The sequence below is a fragment of the Aspergillus caelatus genome, assembly GCF_009193585.1.
Source record: "Aspergillus caelatus strain CBS 763.97 unplaced genomic scaffold BDV27scaffold_331, whole genome shotgun sequence".
NCBI classification, from domain to species: Eukaryota; Fungi; Ascomycota; class Eurotiomycetes; order Eurotiales; family Aspergillaceae; genus Aspergillus; species Aspergillus caelatus.
In genome coordinates, this window is record NW_022475594.1 from 21,214 (window position 1) to 36,019 (window position 14,806).

At 48.9% G+C, this 14,806-nt stretch overlaps 7 protein-coding genes across 7 annotated transcripts; 6 read left to right on the forward strand and 1 right to left on the reverse strand.

The window, feature by feature from the left end:
* Window positions 1-764: 764 nt before the first annotated feature.
* Window positions 765-1,232, forward strand: BDV27DRAFT_163553 (uncharacterized protein; the record flags this gene model as incomplete). Its single annotated transcript, XM_032073562.1, has 3 exons — window positions 765-836; window positions 892-1,027; window positions 1,117-1,232. 3 exons carry the CDS (start codon window positions 765-767, stop codon window positions 1,230-1,232), a joined length of 324 nt encoding a protein of 107 aa, XP_031921550.1.
* A 1,593-nt stretch (window positions 1,233-2,825) lies between these two features.
* Window positions 2,826-3,474, forward strand: BDV27DRAFT_163554 (P-loop containing nucleoside triphosphate hydrolase protein; the record flags this gene model as incomplete). Its single annotated transcript, XM_032073563.1, has 2 exons — window positions 2,826-3,193; window positions 3,255-3,474. The coding sequence occupies 2 exons, from the start codon at window positions 2,826-2,828 to the stop codon at window positions 3,472-3,474; spliced, it is 588 nt and encodes a 195-aa protein (XP_031921551.1).
* Window positions 3,475-4,215: 741 nt separating this feature from the next.
* Window positions 4,216-4,479, forward strand: BDV27DRAFT_150411 (uncharacterized protein; the record flags this gene model as incomplete). Its single annotated transcript, XM_032071224.1, has 1 exon — window positions 4,216-4,479. The coding sequence occupies one exon, from the start codon at window positions 4,216-4,218 to the stop codon at window positions 4,477-4,479; it is 264 nt and encodes an 87-aa protein (XP_031921552.1).
* A 1,037-nt stretch (window positions 4,480-5,516) lies between these two features.
* On the forward strand, window positions 5,517-7,023 carry BDV27DRAFT_169398 (uncharacterized protein). The gene is made up of 2 exons (XM_032075022.1): window positions 5,517-5,974; window positions 6,109-7,023. Exons 1-2 carry the CDS (start codon window positions 5,695-5,697, stop codon window positions 6,702-6,704), a joined length of 876 nt encoding a protein of 291 aa, XP_031921553.1. The 5' UTR covers window positions 5,517-5,694; the 3' UTR covers window positions 6,705-7,023.
* Window positions 6,564-7,023, forward strand: BDV27DRAFT_137676 (uncharacterized protein). Its single transcript, XM_032069046.1, has one exon. It carries the CDS (start codon window positions 6,737-6,739, stop codon window positions 6,902-6,904), a length of 168 nt encoding a protein of 55 aa, XP_031921554.1. The 5' UTR covers window positions 6,564-6,736; the 3' UTR covers window positions 6,905-7,023.
* A 46-nt stretch (window positions 7,024-7,069) lies between these two features.
* On the reverse strand, window positions 7,070-9,777 carry fbx15 (F-box domain protein). The gene is made up of 2 exons (XM_032069047.1): window positions 8,926-9,777; window positions 7,070-8,872 (listed from the first exon to the last, which is right to left on the reverse strand). The coding sequence occupies exons 1-2, from the start codon at window positions 9,082-9,084 to the stop codon at window positions 7,088-7,090; spliced, it is 1,944 nt and encodes a 647-aa protein (XP_031921555.1). The 5' UTR covers window positions 9,085-9,777; the 3' UTR covers window positions 7,070-7,087.
* Window positions 9,778-12,725: 2,948 nt separating this feature from the next.
* On the forward strand, window positions 12,726-14,806 carry BDV27DRAFT_69161 (caspase family protein). The gene is made up of 9 exons (XM_032077317.1): window positions 12,726-13,203; window positions 13,260-13,393; window positions 13,448-13,810; window positions 13,862-13,906; window positions 13,968-14,043; window positions 14,095-14,191; window positions 14,242-14,462; window positions 14,513-14,682; window positions 14,738-14,806. The coding sequence occupies exons 1-9, from the start codon at window positions 13,076-13,078 to the stop codon at window positions 14,761-14,763; spliced, it is 1,260 nt and encodes a 419-aa protein (XP_031921556.1). The 5' UTR covers window positions 12,726-13,075; the 3' UTR covers window positions 14,764-14,806.

A 14,806-nucleotide genomic window follows, 5' to 3' on the forward strand; every position in this document is an offset into this window, starting at 1 on the left:
TCGAAGAATCCAGGCAGCCAAGGCGTCACTCAGTAAGTCCCACTCGACACCAAGAATTCAGGCAAACTAACCATAGGTTGGTTAATTTACCACTGATAGTAGGTCAATTATCTCCTTTCGTTGTATATGAGATCGCGGTTGTCTTGGAAGTGTGGAGTGCCTTTTCAGTATCACAAGCAATTTACTTTTGTTGTCACTAATAAACTTGTTGCTTACTCCCATTCGTGATTTGATATATGCTATCCCTTATACGACTTTAGCTTCTATTGGGTGTATTGACAGATTTCGGGATTTGTCGACCCGGGAGCCTCAAAATGACAAGAGAATGGTCGGGCTGACTTCCTCCGGACTGACGTCTTCAATACAGCCACCAGTTCCCTTACCGATAAACCCAGGAAATGCCTCACCAAGACTGAGAACTGCAGCCATAGAACTGGATAAAGTTACGTTTGGAACCGGGCCGGACTGATCAAAACATATTGGGAGCTTGACGCTGAGATTTTCCACTCCCTCACTCACTATAATAGTAAGTCTTGTGGGCTGTGGTAAATCGATGTTGCTAGAGACCATCTTTGGTGAGATTGAGCCAGTCGAAGGTGATGTCTCCATTAACGACCTTGGCATTGCGTACTGTGGTCAGCCACCGTGGATCCTCAGTAGCTCCATTCGGGAAAATATAATAGCATAGTACCACTTTTACGATGGGGAGTGGTATCGTTCCATGATCCTCGCATGTTTGTTGCTTGGACAAAGGTTTGCGAGAAATGCCCGCTGGCCACGACACCTTGATTGGCCCCCAGGGTACGAGGCTCAGTCAAGGGCAGAGGCAGAGAATAGTAAAGAGACTATAATCTTCCGCTCTTACAACGTCTGATGCTGATTATATTACAGGCCATCGCTCATGCAGTCTATACACGGAAGCCCTTGGCATTATTTGATAATGTCCTCAGCGACCTTGTCCGAGTTACTGGGCGGAAAGCGTTCGACCGTGTCTTCAGTGCAAGGGGTATTCTCCGGTTGATTGGGTGTATTGTATTCTTTGCTTTTGATAGTGGTGGCTCAGCTAAACTTTAGGAGTTCTCCCTGTCTGATACTGGGTTTCTGACCATGGCTTAGTACATTACCTTCCTGAAGCGGAATTCGTTATTGCATATAGTGAAGATGGCCTTGAAATGGGCACGTTCCGCGAACTTCGGTTGGCTAAGGAATACATCTCCGATTTAGATATCTAAATAACGTTTAGGTATAGCCTGCGAAGAAAACATTGCAACGGACAAAATAGCTGTGGAAAGAGGAATGACACGAGGTGTTGTAAACACCGAAGACCAAAACCGAGAGATAAATGATCTAGAGATCTACAAATACTATGCAGCAGCTGTTGGGTGGCCAAAGATAGCTCTTTTACTAGAATTTCCGGTTACGGAATCAGGCTTCGGCGTTTCGCACTGTAGGTTGGCCCCCAATCTCCGTTCTCAGCGTCGACCCGACGACTCCTATTTCTAGATGTCTGGGTTACTCTGTGGTCTCTGAAAATGAAGACGGCCACTCAAACTCGAGACCAGGGTTTTGGCTCGGAGTATATGCCTCAGTAGGATTTAGTGAGGCAGCTAGGCTGGTACTGGTGATAGGGTATGTGTGTCAGGTGCAGCGGTTGATGTGCTTCAGCTTTGACTAATCCTGTGATTAATTTATCTTGAAGTTGGATGTGGTTTGTGATTATGCCTGCTGCGTCAAAGGCCCTGCATGGAGTTATTTTACAAGCAGTCATGATGTAAGCAAACATTAGCCTGTTGTGGTTCTTTCGCCTGACTTGAGAAATAGGACTACAATATCTTTTCTTTCTCGCATTGAGACGGGCAATCGTATGAACAGGTTAGCAGCACGCTATTAGGTCAAGCTTCCGTGGATACGTATGATGACCTGGACAGATTTAGTGAGGCCTTAATTGGGTCGATAGTTGTCGCCTATGCATCTTCAGAGGCTTTCACAGCCATCGCCTAAGTTGGCGTCACCATAGCGGCCGTGCCTTATATTGTTGTGGCAATACCTTTTCTAGTTTGCATACTGATCCTCATTCATCGTGTGTATGTTCGGACATGGCGCCAGTTACACCTCACGAGTCAGTTTCTATCACGGCTAGTTGTGGAAAAACCGCTATGCTAACTGATGGCCAGGACTAAAACCAAGGCTTCCCTACTGTCACATTTCATAGACTCTTTCAATGGCCTCGTTACGATCCGTAGTTATGGATGGACTTCGTCTATGAGCGAGACAATGTAATTTTTGATCGACACAGCGCAGCGACCGTACTACACCTTCTATGCACTTAGCGGTGGCTTGTGCTTGTCATCAACCCGATTGTTGCCGCATTGACTGTCTTATTGATTGGGTTGGCTGTTGCGCTCGACTCATAGATCGAACCTGGGTTGCTTGGCGCCGGGTTGCTAATGAGGACGATGCTTGGTCAGAACCTCGTCAGTCTAATCCTGAGCTGGACTTCACTCAAGCCATCGTTTGATTCCATTGCACGGATCAAGCGTTTTGTTGAAGACACCTAGGGAATTGCAGCACAGCCATCCCACAGGAACCGAAGAAGCCTGGCCGGCACAGGGAGCCGTCGAATTCAGAGACGTATCCGTCAGCCATGATTCCATATCCAATCTGGTACTACGAGATATCACGTTCACTCGTCAACCTGGACAGAAGCTGGGACTATGTGGTCGAACTGGAGGGCAAGTCCTATTCTGATCGCTTGTGTGAATATGGGTATCTAGACCTAACTCAGTTGTAGCAGCAAAAGCTCACTTATCCTCGCCATACTTGGGATGGCTGAAGTGACGTCCAGTCAAATCCTCATCGACGGCGAAGACATCTCAATATTGCCACCATCTGTAGTCCGCAAAAGGATAAACTGTTTAACTCAAGATCCTTTCATCATTCCCGCTTCTATTAGACAAAATCTCGACCCACTTGGCGACAAATGCGATGGTGATATCATTATCGCACTTGAGCGCGCCAAACTCTGGGGCGTCATAGTGGAAAGACCTTACCCAAACGAATCACCTCTCTGCAACCCATTGGATATTATCATCGATGACGACTTTCTATCATACGGTCAGCGGCAGTTTCTGTGCCTTGCACGAATTCTACTGCAGGAGGGCCACATATTGCTCCTGGATGAGCCTACTAGCGAGTAAGTGTACTCTGGGGCTCTTCATCTAGGTTATCGTGCTAATAGGTTATCTGTGTAATAGACCTGATTCCCAAGCAGATTCACAGATCCAGGATGTCATCCGATCAGAGTTCGGCTCTTGCACCATTGTCATGGCCGCTCAGAAACTTCAGACCATCCTGGAATTCGACTATGTGACTGTGATTGACGAAGGTCAAGTTGTTAGAGTTCGGAAATCCACAGTCATCGTTGTCGGAGGACCAAAGTACTTTTCGGGCATTCTACGACGCCGAAACACATGACCAAGGGAGTCCAGGAGAGTCATCTTATTCATAAAATGCATGTTGTACATACAGGCGAGGATAACCTCCACTGTCCAGAATATGTAATCTGCGACCGTGGATATGTCGGTGGCTACACGTTTGGTTTTTTTTTTTTTTTTTTCAGTTTGTTAGGCGGTACCAAATTGAAATCGTTGTATTTACAGTCTGCATAACGAGGTAATTATGCCAGCCCTGGTCAGCTCTCAGAGATACCAATACTAGCTACCTTGGCCTTTCCAAATGATCATTCCATAGTTCCGCCACCTACCCTGAACGGCAGGGCAGGACGTGACTGGAGGGAAACCAGTAAGCTTCCTAGAGAGAGCTGGCAAGCCTCATGATATCATCTACTGAACAAGACCTCCTGACGGAACCACCGAAAGCTTATTACCGGGTTCATGGGACAGCTTTAACTCACCTCCCGCTGGCATACCTGTTACCTAGCATTTTACCTTGGCCATAGTCCGGGTATACAAGGTAAACCAGAAAGCCTGACCATAACGTAGAAATAAAGTAGCATAATCTTCCTTTCGGAAACCATATATTACCTAGACATATAATCACACATAAAGCCCCCCCATCCAGCCTTATATTTCACACTAACCAAACCAAGGCCCCAAATTCCACCTACTACCTCCATAACTCAAATATGATTGATTGAGTGATCGAGCATCACATTATCCATAACCAAACAAACAAAAATCAATTGAAAGATCTAAAATGCTCCACCTCAAACTCACAGTCCCCAAACCCGTCAACGAATCCGTCATCGAAGCCCTAACAGCCCGACTAAAGTCAATTGACCAAGACTTTAACCTCACATCTATCGATCAGCGACTCGCGGAAGCGTTCTACGATTGTCCGGATTCGAGCGAATCAGAATTAGATGTTGTCCGCGCGGATATCCAACAATTATTGAAAGGTCCGAATCCGCTGATTCGTGGATATACAATTGATCATCACTGGGGGCTTGGTGGGGTCTGAGTACGGAGTACGGAGTAAATTGGCTGGGATTTGAGGCTGGGGATTTGGGGGCTATGTTGTCTTTATATGGAGTTTATGGTAGTTTATATTTTTTGGGTTGTGGTATTTATATATATTCCATTTTCATTTTAATGGCTATGGCAATGCAGTTTAGTCTATTATCTGTTATGGAATGAATGTGAGATGGCGGGGGTAGAGAGTTAAGTTGATTATCAAGCGAATATGCAGGTCAGGGTTAAGTAGCCCCATATCTGATGTCAGATACCCACCATGACCCTGGCTAGACCGGGACACTTTCTGGACCCTAAAGGCCTAAGTAGCTAAGCGATCATGGCGTGCTGTCAGTTCCGGGACTTGGACGAATGGCGGGTATACTCCGGGGGATAACGATTCTGCAGTACTAATTGAGAGAATCATATATCTATATCCATATATATATACTCAGGTAACTATAGTTTACAGTACAAAGTAGATCCATGATTCAACATCTTCATCCCTCAAACGGTCAAACCCACCCATCCCCATCCAATATCAATTCCTATCAATCCCTAACCACCACTCATAACCAAGTAAATACGGCAGCCCCACTCAGGATCAGCTTCACGCAACACAAAAACCCCGACTTTTTAACGAAAGAATGAAAAGGTTGGGGGCCAAACAAGCCGCACGAGTCAGACTGAGCAAATCTAAATAAGGGGCTTAGAACTCTTGGCATCATCCTAATTAGGTATTTCACTCGTTGCTCAGATTCCTTCCTATCCTCGTTTAGGACAAATGGCTGGACGATGAGGACGCTAGTCAACCTCCGCCGGCTCCTTATTTCCGCCTTTGGACCAATGGCAGCCGGCATAGAAGGGTTGCTTTGACAAGCTGCTGGATGGTGGTGATTGAGGGTGGGCATGTGTCTGGGTTATTTTTGTGACGGAGGGTTGTTGCTTGGAGTTGGCTTGGGTTGGGGTTTTGATTTCTTCTTGGGGATCTTTCTTTTGTTTTGTTGTTTTTGGTGTTGTATATTACTCTTCTGGTGTTTACTTTACTTTTATATTATCTTAATATACTCTATTATAATATCATTACCAGCGACTACGTTATTGATACTTATCCACTCAGCAATCTAACTCCCGCAAACCCTCAAAACTCAATATAGAACACAATCCAACACACCCCAAGAAAAGAAAGAAAAGGAAAAGAAAAGGGGGAAAGAGAAAAGACAAAATGAAACTCCCAACAATATTATCATCAACCCCCCTCCTCCTCTCCCTCTTGGCTATCCTCCCAACAACCCACGCCGAGAACAAAACATGCTACTTTCTCGACGGCAGCGTTGCAACCGCAGACGTGCCCTGCACCTCCGATGCAACCACAAACTGCTGCAACAAAGCCGATATCTGCATGTCCAATGGTCTCTGCTATCTACAGGGTTCTCACGGTATGGCGCTTTCACGGGGAAGTTGTACGGATAAATCTTGGGGTGCTAGGTGTTTTGCGCCTTGTTGTATGTTCTTTTTTCTTTCTTCCTTTTCCTTCTATCTTCTTCGTGGTATACCTTCTATACCTACAGTCTAGACTGGCCTAGATTACCGGGGTAAAATATACCAGAAACCAAACCAACTAACTCGATATTCACAGCAAGCTCAAACCGCAACAATGGCTTCCCTGTCATCAACGTCGGTTTCTCAGGCAAAGACTCCCAATACTGCTGTGGTTCTGTTACCGTGAAAGACGGCAAGACGACCTGTACATCAGAAGGGGATCCCTTCACGATTACCATGGGGACTGCGATACCCGGCGTGGCGGGGTTATCTGTGAGCAACAACAACAACAACAACAGTAACTCGGATTCGGGGTCGGGGTCGGGGTCGACAAACAACACTGATTCAACGTGCGACGACCAAAGACTAAAAGAGAAGGCGTTGGATAATCATGATATTGCGATTGGGGTCGGGGTGGGTGTGCCGTTGGGGCTTATTGCGGTGGCGTCGATTGCTTGGGCTTTGTATGAGCGGAGACAGAGACGGGGTGCCGGAGGGGGTGTGGTTGGGGAGAAGGCGGAGGGTGGAGGAGGGGGGTATGTAGGTTTATATGGGGATGGGAATATGGGTACGCCTAGTATGGGAGGGAGTATGAATATGAATCATGGGGGGACCCCGCTGGTGGAGTTGAATACTACTACTGCTAGTACTCAGAGACCGGTGGAGTTGGATTCGGGGAAGGTGCAGAGGTGATGAGATAGTAGGGTTATGGATGGGTGTTTTTTATGTGTGATGTGATTGTGTTATACGTTCGATACCTAGTTGCTTATCTGTTTTTTTTTTTATGTACTTTACTTTACTTATCTAATGTTGGGCTGCAATGGATGATGTCAGATGCATCGTGTTTTCTCTTGTCATACTCCGAGTCTTGCCCTGATGGGGACTTGGAATGATTGGGCTTATGGCTGTGGAGCATGGATTACGAGTGGCTTGCTCGGATCTGTTAATACGAGATGCTGACTTGGTCTTGCGAACCTAATAATCGGATTATTAATGAATGATATTTATCGTGTTTCCATTGTTTGTTACTTATTATTATCTTTTTTTTTTTTATCTCGTATATCTGTCCGTATCAACTATCGTAGCCAGTATCCACGTTTGATGTGCAAGTGCATCGCCTGTTCCTCTCGGACAGATGGCTCCTTATGGTTCGCCCTACGCGGACTGGCAGGGTTGAAGATTGGAGGCTGCGGTTGCTCAGTGCCCGTCGTCGTGTTGGTCGTGTGGTTTTCAGGCGTGCCAGACATGTCCAAGCGCTGCAGACCGGGCAGTCGTAGCGCCGGGTCGAAGTTGATGAGAATGATCGCCTGAAGATCGGAGCTCAGGCCCTCCTGATTCACCGTGTAGATGATGGTCCGTTCGTCCGCTATGGCCTCAACCTTGCCAGTTCGCTTGGATGGGCAGAGAAGTTGAGTCAACACGGGCGGCGCGTTGTCAGGCGGCCATAGGCGGACTCCACGGGACGCGAAGCGCTCCTCACTGCAATCTGCGGGTTGACCATCCTCTTCCTGTTCTTCTTCCGTGATCTCCGGACGATAGAGGAGGTTTGGGGTTCCTTCTTCGCCCGTCTCGTCGATCGGGCACTTGCGCTTGCGTGATACCATGCGCAGCCGCAACCGGTCGTGCGGGATCAGACTCCCAGGGGTTGGACATGGGTCGTTGACGAGATCGACGAAGGTCGAGGCGGAGAGGTTGTACGTGCGTAGCTTGGTGCGGTTCAAGATGAAGTCCTGTCGGTGCACGGGGTCGTCGTGGCCCAGGGTGTATTCGGGGTGGTAGTGCCGGCGGAGGCGCTTCCGGGGGCGTTCGTAGTTCGGTTTGCTGGACGGGTCCAGGGTTTTGGTCAACGGTTCGTCCGGCAAAGAGACGGGACGGAAGGCTTCGCCCTGGTGCTTACTATGCTGCGTTATCTCCGTGGGCGACGGGAGCGGCTGCACGTAGTATGTGCGGAAATTCTCGCTGCCGCCCTTGTGCCACTCGCGGCGACATTCCAGGATGATCAGCTGTTTCGTGGCCTCATCGTGTCGCAGGGAGATATCCGACCACGAGTCGTTTATGGGGCCTTCCCGATGCTGTCGGCGCCAGGTCCGGTTGAGTGTCACGCGCTTCGTATTGTTGGTGGGGGCCACGCAGACCCAAACGTAGAACGAGGTCCAGTCGACCTCTTCCATCTCAAAAGCTGTTTGCGTGGACACGGCGTATAGATGGTCCTGGTGGACGTCAAAACACACCGTTTGTCCGATTTCGTTGCCGGCGAAATCGTGCAGCTGGACCGGTTTCTCATTCGTTTGTTTGCCCGTCCCCAGCTCGAAACAGTTGACGATCCATTGCTTATACCCATGATAACCCGCACCAGAGTGGGTCCCGTAGTAGAGGTAAGATTGGTTGTGTCGCACGAATAATCGCTGTTTGCTCTCGAGTTGTCGGCGCAGGCGCAATCGCCCCTTTCCACCTTCCGTCTTTCGCCGCATATCCACTGCCAGGAGCCAGGCTTCCCGCCGTTCTACAATCTCCACTGAAAATGCCAGCACGCCATGGCTGTAGTTCATCAGTGAGAGTTGGGTTGCGTCTTCGGTCGGGTCGCAATCTGGGATCACGCGGGACAGGACCGCGTGCAGGTTCAGGACATGCTCAACTTGGCTGGCCCCATGGACATCCAAAGCGCGGATCTCGTCGTTGAACACATAGCACAGCGCACCGCCGCTGTAGAGAAAGGCGCTCCCGTAGCCGATAATTGAGGCCGAGTACGGATCTGCGGTGGCCACAGCTTCCTTGATGTCATATAGACGTCCCAGTGCTTTACGGTATCCTGACTTGTTCTCGGTTGCCTGCTGCCCTTCCTTGGTATGAAGTAGGTGGTTCTGTCGCACTGTTAGTGTTCCACATCCCACACAGGCGGTATAGAAGGTATTACCTCGACTGTCTTCCGTGCCAATGACTCGTTTCGCATCAAGGCATTCAGGCTTTGATTCACCCGGCTGAGATGCACGAAATCATGACAGTCCAGGGTGGATGCCACTTGATAGAAAACATCGTAAGGGATACAATCCAGATTTCTGGTCATCTCTGACATGACCGAAGGGAACACACACGATGGGTGTGAAAAGCATCTGAAGGAAGGCAGTCGAGTTCACTGAAGAGGGAATGTAGTAAAGAAAATAATATATGAGTGTTTCAAGGGAATGTTCTTCAGGAAAAACCACCTGTGAATACCAGGAGTGCAACGCAAGTCAATGGTTGCTAGAAAGGCAGTCAACCACCCATGTAGACGGAATTGGCCAGCTGAGCAGCAACAGCATGTTTTAGTAGTTCAGGAATGCGGCTCCAGCACAAGCATGAGGATCATTTCGAAACGAGATCGAAGACCCGATGGAATCGTGGAGCCTCTTGACCCCAGCACCGCGATTGGTTCACGGAGCGCTTATTAGGATTTGACCCAAGTGGACATCAAAATTAAAGCCACGCCACATGCATCGAATGAAGGTCCGCGCGTCAAGGTCGGATGATGAAAGCCTACGATCGTCACCTTCATTTACTTTGGAGCGGTGGGGTCGTTCTTCCCGTGTCTATTCAATTAAATTTTATGTCACAGAGCCTCATCTTGACCTGTTGTGTTTAGTCACTTGGTTTTCAACTTTCCTTGTTCTCCCGTTCGTGATACACGGGGGGGATGATAATGGGGTGAGATTGGTGGATCTGATTTCCATGTTTTCTTTAATTCTCTTTATATTTTCTTTTTGTCCTTTCTCTCTTTCAACCAGGTTACTTGCTAAAGCTAAAAATAAATCATTTGGAAACGAACTGCGGGAATTCGAATGATACCAAACTTTTGCGTTGGTTGGGGCTTCACCGACTTTGGCCCTTTTTTGCGGCTCTTTTTGTTCACACTCTCAGCGTGGCGGAAAACAAAAAGCGGCCCAGCGCTATTTTTCTTACGCCGGTCGCTTCCTGCCGACTTGAACTTTACCCCATCCTGTCGGACCCCGAATTGCCTCTTCGCGCTTCGGAGAAACAAAACTGAGCCCTCTAGTGTCTCAGCGTTACACTATCGAAATTGAAATCAAGCCCAAGTACTACCACTAGTCTGTCAAAGTGATGCGGCTGCATGATTGTGTACCAGCTGGTCCTTTCCACCGAGAAACACTCGTCTTTTGCCACCCCGGATAAAAATATCGACCATTGATAATGGATTGGTGAACACGAGTTTCTTGAGTATTTTCACTCTTGCCCAATTTATTGAAACACTAAACTGGAAGACAACAATAGATATAGTAAAAGAAAAAGAATTATAAAAAAAAAAAATATCGACGAAGGGAAAAACATAATACAAGACGCCGATATTCGGGCCATGATTGCCATATCAATCAATTCGTGGCGGTGCCCGTAAGCTGCGAAATTACTCATGCCGTCACATCCGTCAACCAGCTGGTCAGTGCGTGCCCTCAGATCAACATCTTAAAATCATTTCACCCCCCTGGACATGTCTACGGAACATACTCAATTGAGTAATGTAGAGCGCCACTAACCTGTCATGATACTCGAAATATGGTTGCCTTTCAAATTCCACAATGGGCAATGGCAAACGAATAATTGCGCATCAACTGCGCCTTGCACTGCCTCATTCCGGACGAGGATCAATCAGGTACCCCCCGGAAGAGGCTGGTCATCCAGATCGCCGCACTGAGGCCCAAGTTGGCACACGATCGCCTGTCAAACCAAGGGTAAGGTGTCCATGCTTTGGGGGCTCTCATGCAATGGGGAGCAGGTCCAACGATGACTGGTCGTCTCGTTCGATACCGGATAGTCAGCCTCGTTGCTGCGTGAGCTCCCAATGCATGGTTGTTCGGGTCATCTTTGTTCATAGTGACCCACCTGCCAATCAGGAAAGACCCGTTCGAGATAAGACCTAAGCATGGAGACTCGAGCTCTGCGGGGTATCGTAATAGGTCCAAACCTAGTCCCTCGTCACGTTGTACGCTGTACATCACTCCACGAGATGTGACGACGATCTTCCGAAGGGGTGAGCACCCAGATTGGTCGACACGTCTGGAACGTGGTCGATGGATTTGTCTGGATCCTGTGTCCATGCGCCGCTCAAGGCGGAGGAAGCAAGGATCCCTGTTTGGTCACATTCCTGCTGCCCGGCTGCTTTTTGTTTGCTAGTATCCTTGTAGACCCCGACAGGAGAGGGGCTGGTGTTGATTATGTGGAGCACGAGCACAGACAATTGAGTTTTCCTCTGGTGCCTTGATCATGAGCTATCCTCGGTGTGTAAATTGCTGAGGGGCCAATCCTCGTGAGGGGAACCCACTGAGGCTCAACAATGTCATGTTGTTGTGAATATATCTAGACGCTCGTGTCCTCCGTTCTGGAATACACTTGTGCCTCAAAGTTAGGTTCGATTCTTGATCCCTTTTGTCGTATGAAGCTCTACCCATACGTCATGCCATGTATATAAAAATGTGGCACGAGTCATATTTCACTCTCTACCACTATGGTTGGCTTAGTGTCGTTGAGGCTCTTTACCATCATGATGCCTTAACAGCGGGTAAGAATAATGATTACCCTGGGAACGTACTTGGGAGTCAATGGGGCTACATTATGTGAATCTGGTTTGGGTCGCATTAGGTTCTGCACAAAGCTATACTTTGCTACCACAAATTGCCAGTCTCCCAGTCAATTGCCATGTATCATGGTGCCAAGTTGCCGACTGGTTGCGGTGCTTACTCCCAACACGGTACGCGGTGAGACATAACATACCAACTAACATGTTCGATGGCGGTCATGTGAGCATGACCCCGTGACGGGCAACAAAGACTTGGCCGTCAAGCAGAAGCATCTGGCCCCTTGGTGACGGTCTTAAGATACTCGTACTATAATGTCCCCAAGAAAATGTGATACTATGGTACCATCCTCGTGACCTGCACTGATAGGCATGACTCCTGGCCAAGCCTGGATGATCGGCCAGCCGGCAACCGAGGATTCCATCATTGTACTTCCATCATCGTCATTTATGTTCAGCCCCCATGTGCCCGGCTGCAGGCCAAGACCGAGACAGTTATGCTGGTGCCTAGCGAACATTCCGGAACATTGCCCCCTCGGGAAAAGCGCCGAACTCGTCAAGGTTCCTGGGGAATGGATTGGCTGGGGGGGCATCCACTGTGGCACGTACCATGGAACCAGGGCTGTAGGGCTGTCCCATCCAAATTAACTTGGAAGGGAGAGTACGTATCATGTGTTGAGAAGCAGGATGCCAAACGTTCTGCAAGACGGGTCGAGGGGCCAATTCTATTTGCCGAGATTACCGGAATCCACTTTCAGGAGTCTGCGGTAAGGCTGACAGCCTACCAATGGATGTCGTGATTGATGATGATGGCGTTCCGTAGTCATGGATTACTCATGCCGATCGAGGGGAGACCTTTTTTTGGGGGGGGGTCAATTTCAAGTGCGGTTGTTGTGGGATAGGATTGTAGATATCACCACAAGAATGTGTCGATGAACAAGACCGGTGCAATTAACTTGCATAGTTTGTCCCTAAGTCCCCTCACACCGACCTCATTCGCAACAAATAGGGCAATCAAAAAGACACATCCTCTCTCTCTCACTTGACCGCTGTTGCCCTATCCGCCTCGTGTCAGACCCACCTTGGACGATTGGGCCAATCGTCCGACGGAACGGACCCCACCGAGGAATGCGGACTATCAGCCAGCCTGCCTCAGGTTTCCCCGTTCTTGTTAAATCTCGCGTTCTTGTCTTTTCTTCTTCCTTTTCTCCCACTTCTTATTTTCTGATCACCTTACTGTTCTCTTCCTGTTCTTCCCCCCATTCTGTCCCCAGTGGGAAGATAAGCTTACTTTTCTTCACGATCTTGTGGGTTGAGGAGTTCGCGTTTAACCTAACCCCCCAACACGGTGCACTGACTTTCTCCACACGAGGGACTGTTTCTTGGCGAGGGGAAATTGATCACTCGCTCACTTTCACTCTCTCACACACACACACCCTCAAACATTCTCTCTTTCTATCCCTTCAGAGTCACGAGTATCACCTCAATTTCATCCTAATTGATGTACCACCCAAACTATAATTACCCTCCCCCGCAATCGGGTTGGGGAGGTGGTTACTACCCGCCGCCGCAGCAGCATCAGCAGCAGCAGTGGTCAGCACCACCGCCGCCGCCGCAGCAGCCTTACTAGTAAGTTACCGCTTTTGTCCACTTATCGTCCTGTCATTAGGGCTAACCGGTCCAAGTTCCAATGGATACCCTCCTCCATCGCAATCACCCCATTCGTATTCTCCACCTCAATATCCGCCCCCCGGTCATTATGGCCATCACACTCCGACTCCGCCCCCATCATCGGGGTCACAGTACCGCTCTTATCACAGTAAGCGCAATCTATCCCAATCTTGTTACAGACAGGAACAACTAACCATACTAGGTCACTCGCCGTCATGGGGCCAAATGCCCCCACGCCCTCCCATGGAGGCACAGAAGTTCGGCAATGGAGCTCCGTCCAACTATCGCTTCCAGTACTCTGCTTGTACGGGCCGACGGAAGGCCCTATTGATTGGGATTAACTATGCCGGGCAGCCGAACGCCCTCCGCGGCTGTATCAATGATGTGACCAATATGTCGACCTTCCTCCATGATAGATACGGCTACCGGAGAGAAGACATGGTCATCCTGACCGACGACCAACAGAACCCCATGAGTGTCCCGACTAAAGCTAATATTCTACGAGCGATGCAATGGTTGGTCAAGGATGCGCAGCCGAACGATTCACTTTTCATTCATTTCTCAGGTAGAGATCACCGCATAAGCTCACCCGGAATTTATTGGCTGATTGATCTAGGGCATGGCGGTCGAACACCGGATCTGGATGGAGACGAGGAGGATGGTAAGTATCTGGCCCCTTAACCCATGGTGTGTATTCATGACTAGTGCTGACGAGACACAAGGATACGATGACGTTATCTACCCGTTGGACTACCGTACGGCAGGACATATCGTAGATGATGACATGCACGCTATTATGTACGTGTGTTCTCTGCTCACTGCTCGCCTTAATACTGACAATGCTTCAAGGGTACGCCCGCTGCAACCGGGTGTTCGTCTGACTGCTATTTTCGACTCGTGCCACTCGGGTACGGCCCTGGACCTTCCTTACGTATACTCCACACAGGTGCGTTTTCCTCACCTCTAACATGCCTTCCAGTTGCTCATCTCAGCTAGGGTATTTTGAAAGAACCCAATCTCGCCAAAGAGGCGGCTCAGGACCTCTTTAGCGCCATAACGTCATATGGACAAGGCGACTTCGCTAGTGTGGCCCAGACGGCGATTGGCTTCCTCAAGAAAGCCGCCTTGGGCGACTCTGCGCGCGAACGAACCGTTAGAACCAAGACCTCCCCTGCCGATGTTGTCATGTTCTCAGGCTCCAAGGATACCCAAACTTCGTAAGTACCCTACCAGGCGGCTTAGTCGTTCGCAGCTAACAGGGTGATAGAGCGGATACCTTCCAGGATGGAGAGGCTCGAGGTGCATTAAGTTGGGCTTTTATCAAGACCTTACAACAGCGTCCAAACCAGAGCTATTTACAACTACTAAACTCGGTTCGGTCCGAATTAGAAGGCAAATACAGCCAGAAGCCGCAGCTGAGCTGCAGCCACCCTCTAGGTGAGCCTCATGATCTATCTCGTCGACTTCTTTTGTTCTCTACTAACAGCGCTAGATACCAATTTGCTTTTTGTGATGTGATATGTATTGTATGAGACATGATGTATGCTTAGTGTTTTTTTTT

Excerpts from the sequence above, each read along its gene's own strand:
- BDV27DRAFT_169398 (XM_032075022.1), top strand. The coding sequence starts at position 5,695 with ATGAAACTCCCAACAATATTATCATCAACCCCCCTCCTCCTCTCCCTC. Across the intron at positions 5,975-6,108 it reads TAGGTGTTTTGCGCCTTGTT|CAAGCTCAAACCGCAACAAT; the intron begins GTATGTTCTTTT and ends CGATATTCACAG.
- BDV27DRAFT_137676 (XM_032069046.1), top strand. The coding sequence starts at position 6,737 with ATGTGTGATGTGATTGTGTTATACGTTCGATACCTAGTTGCTTATCTG.
- fbx15 (XM_032069047.1), bottom strand. The coding sequence starts at position 9,084 with ATGTCAGAGATGACCAGAAATCTGGATTGTATCCCTTACGATGTTTTC. Across the intron at positions 8,873-8,925 it reads TGGCACGGAAGACAGTCGAG|AACCACCTACTTCATACCAA; the intron begins GTAATACCTTCT and ends ACAGTGCGACAG.
- BDV27DRAFT_69161 (XM_032077317.1), top strand. The coding sequence starts at position 13,076 with ATGTACCACCCAAACTATAATTACCCTCCCCCGCAATCGGGTTGGGGA. Across the intron at positions 14,044-14,094 it reads GATGACATGCACGCTATTAT|GGTACGCCCGCTGCAACCGG; the intron begins GTACGTGTGTTC and ends CAATGCTTCAAG. Across the intron at positions 14,463-14,512 it reads TCCAAGGATACCCAAACTTC|AGCGGATACCTTCCAGGATG; the intron begins GTAAGTACCCTA and ends ACAGGGTGATAG.